The sequence below is a fragment of the Podarcis gaigeae genome, assembly GCF_964106915.1.
Source record: "Podarcis gaigeae genome assembly, chromosome: 18".
In the NCBI taxonomy this organism is placed as follows: domain Eukaryota; kingdom Metazoa; phylum Chordata; class Lepidosauria; order Squamata; family Lacertidae; genus Podarcis; species Podarcis gaigeae.
In genome coordinates, this window is record NC_139696.1 from 12,733,277 (window position 1) to 12,744,496 (window position 11,220).

An 11,220-nucleotide genomic window follows, 5' to 3' on the forward strand; every position below is an offset into this window, starting at 1 on the left:
GGCACCACCCTGCTCTTACTAAAACCCCACTTTTCTGCCATAATTTGGACTCAGCGGGGCTAAAAAAAAAACAACTAATGCAAACACTGATAAAACGCAGAAAGCCAAAAACTTAGAACAGGTAAGAGTGAAGAAGGGATTGAGCGGCCACGGAAGGAAACCGTCTCCACCTCCCAGAAGGACAAGGAGGGATCCTGCCTGGTTTCCCTGGGCAAGGAGTTCCAAAGGTGCCTGGGAGCTAGGGAGTTACTGCTGCCAGCCAGTGTGGGCACTTCTGGTGGCCATCTGTCATGGATGCTTTAGCTGAGATTCCTGCATTCCACAGGGTTGGACTAGATGACCCTGGGGGGGCCCTTTCAAATTCTACAATTCTATGGTGCTTCTGCCAGACTCTCAGCCCAACCAAACCCCCAAATTCTGGGCTTAAAAGATGCCACTGTGACGTACAAGGCGGGGCCTTCTGCCCTACTCCCCTTTCCCCCTTGCAGTAACCATTGGGCGGCAATGCCTTCCCAAACTGGAGAGGCAGAAGCCAGACTCTGGGGATACACTGTACCTCTTTGCAGAATTCCTCCCAGAGCGACGGGTGGCTGGGTGACTCATGCAGCCAATTAATTAATATCTGGGATTGTTATTAATATAGCAGCCAGCTGCGGGGAGCAACAGGGAGCCCCTCCCCGCAAGAGGCAGAGGACAAGGCGGCCCACTGGTCTGAGCAAAGCCCCCTGCGGGACACCTGTCTTGCTCAGCAGGCAAGGGCTGCTGGAGGCACCAGGCCCATGCTTCGCACTGGCGGTGTGTGTGTGTGTGTGTGTGTGTGTGTGTGTGTGTGTCAACAGCTCTGGAAGCCAAGCGGGGAGTGGGCAAGGAGCCAGACTTGTGTGTGCGCAAGGAACACCTGCAACCTTCCAGCTGTTGGGCTGTGCTGCCCCCATTGCCCCTGACTGTGCCGTCTGCTGGGGATGGAGGGAGATGGGGGTGGGCCCTCAATCTCTGGGTGCCCCTGCTTCCCGCTGCCTCGCAGGGTTGTTGTTCACAGTTCCACTGAAAAGGTTATCGGGTTGAAGGTTTACTTCAGAGAAAGTGTCCCTGGTGAGAACCGGCTCCAGCAGATGAACGAAGATTTGACAGAGGCTCTTCCTATGCTCTGATGGAGCCTTCAGGCCCAAAGGCAGCCCATCTGGATTCCCGAGTTCTTAGGGGAGCCGGATGAGACTCCAGAGCCCCCCTCAAGAAAAAAGGAAGGGGTGCAGCTCTGTCCGACAGTCACTTCCACAGGGGGCGGCTCAGAATTCACGACCCCCCACAAAAACTGCAGGACCCCATAAATTTAGGGTAAATTTCGCTTTCTATTGTGCTCAAGATGCTGTTGTGGGGCCTCTAAACAACCCCCACTTTTTATGCATTTTGTGGTATAAATTTAACACTTTTTGAAATCACTTTGCACATGCAAAGTTGTTGGGGAGCTCGGTAACTTCCAGGTGAAACCCGGTAGCTTTTCAACCAGGCCGCAAATGCTCCCGTTTATTTTTCTGGCCCCACTTTTTTGCTGCAGAACTGGACCATTTAAGCCCATGCAATAATGGGGTCATGTTTGGGGGGAGCAGGTTGGAGTCTGGACAGTCCAGTGTAAATCCACCGCTGGTGCACTTATTCCTGCCCCAACAACATCTTGCAGGAAATCGCCCTGCAAAGAAGAATGCAAACCTCTCCAGAGGAATTTTGGTTTGGGAGTTTTATACATGCAAAAATGGGCCTGGAACAGAGTAAACAGAGCCAGAGAAAAGTGGCGAAATTTGAAAGGTGTTTTATTTAAAGAGTGGGTGAATAAAAGGCTGGTGACTGTTATTATCATTTTTTAGCACAGTGGAGATTACACTGAATTATTAAAATAAAATAAAAACCCTGCCCCCAGAGCAGAATGCAAAAATATCACATGTGCACAATTGCCTCTGTGCTAAATTCAAAGTCCTGGTGGGGGGAAAGGATGTGGATTTAAATGGAAAAGCAGCGTCAACGTGTTCTGCTCACAAGCAGGTAACTTTCCCAGCATTGAAGCCCCAGAGTCCAAGGCTCCCTCTCTCACCACACCCAAGGAAGGCCAGGGAGGCACTTGGACCCCCTGCAAAACGTGGCCCTGGGCAGCATATCCTCTGCAGAAAGTGCACAGCCAAGCTAAGTCAACACAGGATACCTGCAGACCCAGATCCCTAAGAAAAAGAGAGAGATCCACCAGAGATATGGCCGCTCTTTCATTTGGTGGGACCAAAGGACAGTGCAAGCTTCCGGGTCACACCAGCCTCTTTCGTCAGGTGGCAAAAAGCCCCAGCGCAATGTTGTTTTGACAAGACAGCTCTGCCGGATCCTTTTGGGTCAGCAAGAAGGGGGCTGGCAGCTGAGGACAGCTCCCTTTCCCACTGCAGAAACTGAAGGGTGGGCACAGGAGAAGAGTGAGGCCTCGACACATGCCAGCTGCTACTTCTGAGCCTCGTGTTCGAGTCTCTGCCCCGACATGAATCAAAGCCAAAACTCTGGTGCCAGAGCTGGGGGTGGGAAGCAGCGGCAGGAAGACTGAGACCCCCCCTCGCCCCCCTTGCCTCCTGCATGTCCTTCCACTCTGAAAGTGGTGCAGGAAAGAGTCTGCATGCCACCTCCTCTTTTGTGCTTCAGGGATCCATTAGCCCATCCAAGCCTCTGGACTCAGCAGCCGAAAGGCCTGCTCTCTCTCTCTCTCTCTCTCTCTCTCTCTCTCTCTCTCTCTCTCTGGCTTCAGACCCCAGATGAACAAATAAATGAAAGGAACAGCAATGGCAACTTTCCTCCTTGCAGCCCACAAGGGTTTAGGATACATGTGGGCCCTAGCAAACCGGCTTTCCACCTTTTTGGGGTACAGCCCTGCTGCACAACCCCTTCCCCTTCAAGGAGAGCGTTAGAAATACAAGGAGGCAGAGAATTTGGGCGCCAGGAGGAGATTTCTGTCTGTGCTGCAAATTAGGAAAGTGCATGGCGCCCCGGGAGCAGCAGGTCCCCTCGACTGGGAAGAAGGAAGGAGAGGCTCAGGTGTCACCTGCACACTCAGGCGCCAAGAGGGCGGGGAGAAGAAGCCGGAAGGAGAAAGCAGGAGGAGGCTCCAAGTGGGGTTGGGGTCTAGGGGGTTGGCTTTGGCCAGGTGGGTATCAAAGGGAGATGAAAAAGGAGAGACAGAGACTGTGGATTTGGGCTCCCTGGCAAATCTGCTCAAAGCAAAAGAGAAGGAATAAATGAGCCCTTTGAAGAGAGGGGAAAGTGAACCTTTTGCAAGGAGAGAGACTGCGAATTTTGGCTTCCTGGCAGCCAGTGAGCTTTGGCTGGGCCAGACCACCAGCCAACCGTTGGCAAAAGCCCACAAGGGGATCTCCTCCCTGCACCCCCTAAGAAACCCAACGAACGTCCCAGCGGGATTTTGCGTCCACAAGAGCAAAATATGTGGGGAAACTGCACAGACCTGGAGGGAAACTCTGTGCAGCCAGGTCTCCCCTCTTGCCACCACAATCCTCACCTCCAGGAAAAGAAGGGGGGAGCCAGAGGGGGGAAAGATGCCCTTTCTGTGCCCTTGACCCTGAAGAGGCGCCACAGATTAGCCGGCTGCCAAGAGCTTTGCCAGGAGGGCAGAAAAAGGAGCGGACACTGATCCAGGTCCTGTTGTGGCTCTGCCACCTTCCGTGGCCCTTGCCCCCTTGCTCCTGACTGGTTCGTGCCTTGCAGGAGAGGGGTTGCCCAGGATCTGGGGAGGAGAAAGGCATGAGTGCCAAGCTGCCTCAGGGACTCGGCTCTCCCTGAGAGCGAGGGGAGCTGAGCAGGGCAGTGCCATGTCCCATCTTGGTCCCCCTGGTCCGGAGTGTGTGTGTCTAAGGGGGCAGCGGGAAGCGCGTCCTGTTTCTCCATCCGGCCTCGAGGCCACGGAGCCTACGCCACATCACGCCGTGCAGAACTCTTTGGCGTGGCTTGGGGCGTGGCTGAGGGTGGCAACGGTGGGGAGGCCACGGCGTCACCACTTGAAGAAGACGAGGGTGGCCATGACGGCGTAGCCCAGGACGAGGAAGAGCACCTTGAGGAGGCGGCTGCTCTTGTCCTCCAGCTCCTTGGCCAGGATCTCAAAGAAGGTGACAAAGACGAAGGTGCCGCTGGCAATGCCCTGCAGGAGCACCGAGGCCACGCTGGAGGCCACGCTGTGGCGGCTCTCGATGCCCATCCCGATGACGATGCCCAGCGGGATCATGAGGCTGACGGCGCCCGCCAGCTTGGCCGCCTCGCGCAGGGTGAGGCCCGTCTTGGTCATGGTGATGCCCAGCGCCACAGCCACCAGCGTTTCGTGGATGGCCACGCCCAGGAAGAGATTCATGACCTTGTGCCCCTCCTCCTGCAGGCCCAGCGCCAGCCCCTCGAAGATGGAGTGGGCTGAGAGGGCAAAGACCAGGCTGAAGAGGCGCAGCGGAGTCGAGCGCGAGAGTTCGTGGACGTTGAGGCCGCACTGGCTGGAGCTGTGGCTGGTCGAGCTGCCCTGGTGGTAGTGGTGGCGCTTGGAGGGCGGCTCCAGGAAGGGGCTCTCGAACTCAGAGTCGCTGCCCGCATCCGAGCCGGCATTGAAGGTCTCCAGGTCAATGAAGGACGGCTGCTCCTTGCGCACCGTCAGCACCAGCTGCTCCACAAAGACTGTCATGAAGAAGCCCAGCAGCATGATGGTCTCAGCCAGAGGGTAGTCGGTCACCACGTTGCCCACCTTGAGCACCTCCGCCAGCTGCCGAGGGAAGAGAAGAGGCTGTGAAGCAGCGGAACTCCCTGCCACAAGGGGGAGGCAGCATAGAATTGTAGAGTTGGAAGGGAAACCTGAGGGTCATCCGGCCAACCCCCTGCAAGGCAAGGATCTTTTGCCCAACATGGGACTCAAACCCACAACCCAGAGATTAAGAGTCTCATGGTCTGCAGACTGAGCCAATTGTCTGCTGTCTCCCCAAATAACCCCTCTGCCCAGCTCACTGGAGATCAGCTTGGCTGGATCAGGCCAATGGCACCCTAGACCTGGGGGTCACCTACGAGCGCCTGGGGAGCCTGCAAAGGAAAGCCCCTCCCTCTCTTTGCCCACCACAGCCAAGCAATATGGAAAGGTCAAGTGTCTCTCGGCTGCAGGGGAACTCGCATCCTGGTCTCCCAGGAGGAGTTTCTCAGACCCGCTAACAAGGTGGGAACCAAAAAAAATTCCTTCCAGTAGCACCTTAAAGACCAACTAAGTTAGTTCTTGGTATGAGCTTTCGTGTGCATGCACACTTCTTCAGATACACAGTGCATGCACACGAAAGCTCATACCAAGAACTAACTTAGTTGGTCTTTAAGGTGCTACTGGAAGGAATTTTTTTTGTTTTGACTATGGCAGACCAACATGGCTACCTATCTGTAAGGTGGGAACCATTATAGGAACAAACCCCCAGGATCATCCCTCGGCATCCTCAGCGGGGACTGGTGCCTTCTTTCCCAGCCAGGAGAGGGGAGGAGGGTCTCAGGGCCGCCTTGGTGGCAGCAGCACAAATGGCCACCAAATGCGATGGCTTTAAAAGAAGATTGGCCAAGGCCTGCCCACTCCATGGCCCCCAGAAGGCTGCGTAGAAGGGGAGGCGGCCCTTGGGAACCCCCCTCACACACACGTTCACAGCAGTGGCTGCTGGGTTGTGTTGATCCTGCCCTCCACAAACGGACAGGGAGGGAAGCCCAGATTAAGGAAAGTTATTTATTCAAAGGTAGAGTGCCTCTGAATAGGGGGGCTCCATTCCATGGCCATACAGATCTGGGATGGGGAAACCTCAGGCTCCGGGAGGCTCAACGTGGCCCTCAAGGTCCTCTCCACATGGCATCGCCCCCCCCGATTTGTGCCCCACCTTTTCTCGCACAGCCGGAAGCAGGGCGTTGAAGCAGGTGCCCAGGAAGACGCCGCCTCCGAAGGAGTTGCAGACGGAGATGATGCGCTGGGAGCGCTCTGCCTTCTCACCGTCGGTGGCAATGAAGCGGACAGGCAGCAAGGACCCCCCCAGCATCAGCACAAAGACCCCCACCAGGGACAGCACCTTGGTCACCAGGAGATTCATGGTGGCGTGGTGCCCGGGGGCATCTGTTAGGAGGGTGCCAGGGGCTCCAGGCGGCAGGCGTAGGGGGCGGCCGCCAAACCCATGGAGCTCTGCAAGGGGGGATGAGAGAAAAACATGGGATTGAAACAACTTGGCAGTGAAACTGTGGAACTGACTGCCACAGGAGGAAGACCACCATCCTGGATGGCTTTAAAAGAAAACGGGACACATTCCTTTGTTAATGCTGGAGGGTTTCAAATTTTACTATTCTGTTGCTGGGGCAACACAGTCAGATGGGTGGCATAAAATAATAATAATAATAATAATAATAATAATAATAATAATAATAATAATAATAATAATAAACGGAGGAGGAGAGGGTTCTGGAGGGCTCCTAGCCAGGAGGTTTATGACCTGCATCTACAGTCAGAGGCACCAATGCTTCTGAATCAGAGTTGCTGGAAACTGCAGGAAGGGAGAGTTGCTCTTGTGTTCGAATCCTGCTTGTGTGTTTCCCTTTTTGGAGAGGGATAATTCAGCGGTTTAATTTTCACTGTGGTTTATACCTTGTTAGCAGCTCTGAGAAACTCCTTTTTCTGGAGAGAAGGAACCAGGATGCAGGTTTTCCTGCAGCAACAAAACAGATCCTTTCTATAAATAGACAAATGATTACTCATGACTATTACAGCGGTGCCTCAGTTTTTGAACGTAGGTTGTTCTGGAAGACCATTCCGAGTTCTGAAATGTTCGAAAACCGAAAACTCAATAGCTAACAGCTAGGCCTCAGGATCTTGCACTCAGTGGAAGCCGCTTGGCATGTTCAACTTCCAAGGTGTGTTCGAAAACCGAAGCATTTACAGTTATACCTTGGGTTGCGAATGTGATCCATGTGGGAGGCACGTTCGCAACCCACAGCGTAAAGTGCCGCATCTGTGCACATGCGTGACGCGATTCTGTGCTTCTGCACATGCGTGTGACATCATTTTCTGCTTCTGCGCATGCGCCAAACCTGGAAGTAACCCGTTCCGGTACTTCCCGTTCCGCCAGGTTCGGCGCAGTCCGCAACCAAAAATGCACAACCTGCCGTGTTCGTAACCTGAGGTATGACTGTACTTCTGGGTTTATGGCATTCAAAAACCGAAATGTTCATCAACGGAGATGTTTGAAAACCGAGATACCACTGGATGATGATGATGATGATTATTATTATTATTAAAATTTGTACACCTCCCTAGATCCAGTTCACAACATCACATTTCAGTATAAGAAACACAAAGGACAATAAAAATAAGAAGAAAAACAACCTAATAACCCCCATACTGCTACTAAACTCTTGTTTATGTAAAATACTTTAAAGCAGACTTTTGGGGCATGCTGCCCTCAAGACACAGGAAAAACACACCAGCAGTAAAATATTTGCCCAGGTTCAATTCAGCTCAATGCACCAGTTGCAACAGTAAGAACTCGATCAGTTAGTATGGCAGCACCTAGACGTCAGAACTCCCTGCCACTTGAGACCAGGCAGGCATCTTCCCATTTAGACCAGCCTGTTCGGATGCTTGGAAAGGTGGGGGGGGAATCGGAATCCGTTTTAGTACTTGAAAGAAAGCTTTGTTTCATTTAAAGCTTGCGCATTTTTCTTGATTTTTCGGCGTTATTATTTTCTAAACTGCTTTGAGGTTTGTTTGTTTTTAACTATCAAGATGTGTATATATTTGACTAAATAAATAAGCAATGTCATAAAAATAATGTATCGGTAATAACTAGTTATTATGATGACTGTTTCATTAATAGGCTTCCTGTCAGTATTCTTATTCTTATGTTTTTATCCTTGATATTCTGTAATGTGTTTTTAATGTGGAACACCATCTGGGATCTGATAAAGGGCAGTATATAAATTGAAATTATTATTATTATTATTATTATTACACCTTCAAGGCCAACCCCACAAAGAATAGATTGCGATACTCTATCTAGGGTGTAATTCAAGAGAACACCAATAACACTAATATTTAGAAAAACAGAGAATCACTTGGCACTCTAAGAAGACTTAAGAGCAGATTCACATGGCTTCCCCCTTGCAGAAGTATCCTGGGAATTGTAGTTAGTTTGTTAAGGGTGCTAGGAAATGCAGCTCTGTGAAGAGAAACTACAGCTCCCAAGAATCTTTGGCAAGGGGGATTTCATGCTTTGAAGGCATGGAGCGGATCTATGCTCACAAATGCATTTCATTGTTATTCCTGGGTTTCTCCTTCCTTGGAGGTCTTTAATAATAATAATAATAATAATAATAATAATAATAATAATAATAATAATAATTTATTTATACCCTGCCCACCCCAGCCAGAGCCGGGCTCAGGGCGGCTAACACTAGTAAAATTACAGTAAAAACCTAAAAGGAAAAAAAAACCTAATTTAAAATACAGGTTAAAATGCAATTTAAAACGTAGCCTCGTTTTAAAAGTAGCTCATAGATCAAAACCATAAGGGGAGGGAAACAGAAGGGTCAGACTGAGTCCAAACCAAAGGCCAGGCGGAACAGCTCTGTTTTGCAGGCCCTGCAGAACCCTGGCCTCATGAGGCAGAGCGTTCCACCAGATCGGGGCCAGTACTGAAAAGGCCCTGGCCCTAGTTGAGACCAATCCAATCTAAATTTAAATAGTTTGGGCAGCCCCGTCAGGGATCCTTGATCTGTGATCCCTGCCTTGCAGGCAGCTGGACTTTGATGCCCTTTGGCTGACCCTCCCAACCCTACAATTCTATGATTCATGGGAGGTTTTTCAGCAGAATTTGGATGGACTTCTGTTGGGAATACTTTAGCCATGTGATTCCTGCATTGCAGAGGAGATTGCATAGGATGATCCTTGGGGGAGCCTGTTGCAGGAATTTATGTATAGGTTTGGGGGGAGGGGTTGCCCCTCCAGCAGATATTACACACATGCAACCCACTACCAAAATCAGCACAATCACTTTTGTGACTTTTGTGATTTGTCCCCACAAAACACTTTATCACAGTTTCTTCCTATCTATTCAACACTTTATCACAGTTTCTTCCTATCTATTCAAAGGGCCTTTGCTGCGTGATACCAAATGTAACAATTCACTGATAAATGTATCTATGTACTGGCTCACTGGGAAAACTTCATACAGACATGTGAGCTCAGACATGTGAGCTCAGCTCCTCAGCAGCCGCTCTGCCTGAGTGATAATCCCTGGCATCCTGATACCTGAGTGCCAGACAGGTAGCCATGCCAGAAATACCAAACCCAGATGAAGACAAAAGGGTGTGATTAACTTGGCTAGGGAAACAGAGAAATGTAAATATCTCTTTTGTTCCACTTGATGGGTGTTTGGTGGAGGGCAAGGAGAACCATGGGGCAGGGTCCAGGATACTCAGATTACTGCCGCCAGACCTCCCCTTTCATAATGTAACCGTGATGTAGTTTGGGGGGTGTAACATGGGGATTAGCAGCTAATAAAAGTTTGGGTGCTCTTTTGTTTGGGGCTTCCATCTTGTTCCACCTGGTGGCAGGTGGGAGTCCTGTTGCGACAGACTTCAATCAAGACCAAGCCTTCTGGCTCCTTTTCTGCTCTGCTATTCCTGGCTGGTGTCCTTGTTTTTTTGTCCAAGGGAGCCCTCAGATTTCTCCGTTAACAGTCCAAATCCAGGATCCTACAATTCACTGGCAGTTTTTAAGCAGAGTTGGGATGGCCACATGTTGGGGATCCCTGTGTTGCAGGGGTCAGACTGGGTGCCATTATTATTATTATTATTAAGTTATGCCCCGGATAGAGTACCACAACCTGCTCTTCATGTCCTTGAAGACAGTTCAAAGATGATGATGATGATGATGATGATGATGATGAAGTTCTGACCCCTCCAAACCACACAAGCAGGCAAGCTCTCTCTCTCTCTCTCTCTCTCTCTCTCTCTCTCTCTCTCCCTCCCTCCCTCCCTCCCTCCCTCCCTCTCCTTTGTTGGAGGCTGTTCAGCAGAGGTCCGTCTGCTGGCAATCCTGCCTCCCTGCGACTGCTTTGTGCCCAAGTGGGGGCTGGACTAGATGACCCCTGGCGGCCCTTCGATTGCACAACCCTATGCAATAGCCTGCTATTATGACGATTATCACTGCTGTTCTTCTTCTTCCTCCTCCTCCTCCTCTCATGCCCCACACCCCGACGGCGCATCCCTGGCTGCAGTTGGGCAAAGCCATTTGCAGACCCAAGCGGCTAGTCCTCATGGAGTTGGCGACGGGGAGGAGCCCCGCCCCCTGGCGCCCAGGCCCCGCCCCCTCCGGCAGTCCTGGGCGCCGGGCCCCCGGGGGGTGCGGGAGCCCCCTCTCCTCTTCCTCCCCGCCCCCTCCTCACCTGCGCGGCCGCTTCCCGTCCTTCCTCCTTCCGCCCCTTTCGCCCCTCGCCCGCCTGTCTTGGCAACCGCGGCGAAGCGACGCCTATTGGCTGCCACTGACGTCATGGCGACGCCCGTTGGCTGAGCAGCCCGCCCGTCCGCTGTGGACTCCGCCCCTTAGGCGGGCCTTTCCCTCCTTCCCTCTCGCCCCGCCCTCCCACAGTCGCCTTTCTGCTGTGCAGCAAGTAAGTCCTCCAACCTTCAGGGAAGTGGCTGTGGCTGCCGAATGGCGGCCGGTGCGAAACAGCGGCCGCGACATGCCTGGTTCCGGCAACTTTTGCGTGTGCTGATTGGCTGAAGCGGCGGCCGATTGACCGCGGGTTCAGGAAAGTGGTCGACCCATTAACGGAATACAGCGAAGAAGGGTTTTACGGTCAACTCACGAGAAATATATAGGAAAAAGGGTTCCTATACGGAGAGCTGTCAAATTAGCGCTTCCTTATTTACGGAAGGCTTTTAGGGGATGCCTCTCTCGAAGGGGTCGGGGAAGGCGGGAGGGGGGCGTGTGGTGCTTGTGCAATACTTTACAATGAAGGGGGGGGGCTTCCTGCTACACTAAGATTCCTAGGAATATCTACAGTATTTGTTTGTTTGAATATATATGTTTTATATTAATTTATAGTCTGTTCTGACCAGGAGCCATGAGATAAATAAAACCTCCAGGTCAATAGGCAGTCTGTTGTTGTTTAGTCGTGTCCGCCTCTTCGTGACCCCCTGGAC

At 51.8% G+C, this 11,220-nt stretch overlaps 1 protein-coding gene and 1 long non-coding RNA gene across 3 annotated transcripts in view; one reads left to right on the forward strand and one right to left on the reverse strand.

Annotated features, from left to right (window-relative positions):
- LOC310835890 overlaps positions 1-5,889 on the forward strand; it is a 230,989-nt gene extending 225,100 nt beyond the window's left edge. Inside the window, exons 2-3 of the long non-coding RNA XR_014559769.1 lie at positions 4,897-5,218; positions 5,436-5,889. This is a non-coding gene — a long non-coding RNA (uncharacterized lncRNA). The remainder of the gene's footprint in view (positions 1-4,896; positions 5,219-5,435) is intronic.
- On the reverse strand, positions 1,792-10,532 carry SLC39A3 (solute carrier family 39 member 3). Of its 2 annotated transcripts, XM_083720688.1 has the most exons (4): positions 10,461-10,513; positions 6,662-6,722; positions 5,910-6,205; positions 1,792-4,777 (listed from the first exon to the last, which is right to left on the reverse strand). In XM_083720688.1, the coding sequence occupies exons 3-4, from the start codon at positions 6,114-6,116 to the stop codon at positions 4,028-4,030; spliced, it is 957 nt and encodes a 318-aa protein (XP_083576814.1). In that variant the 5' UTR covers positions 6,117-6,205; positions 6,662-6,722; positions 10,461-10,513; the 3' UTR covers positions 1,792-4,027. The 2 variants fall into 2 exon arrangements, with proteins under 2 accessions (XP_083576814.1, XP_083576813.1); XM_083720687.1 differs by lacking the exon at positions 6,662-6,722 and having other exon boundaries at positions 10,461-10,532.
- Positions 10,533-11,220: the final 688 nt, after the last annotated feature.

Coding starts and splice junctions, on each gene's coding strand:
- SLC39A3 (XM_083720687.1), bottom strand. CDS start 6,116: ATGAATCTCCTGGTGACCAAGGTGCTGTCCCTGGTGGGGGTCTTTGTG. Junction 4,778..5,909: donor TTCCGGCTGTGCGAGAAAAG/GTGGGGCACAAA, acceptor TTCCCTCGGCAG/CTGGCGGAGGTGCTCAAGGT.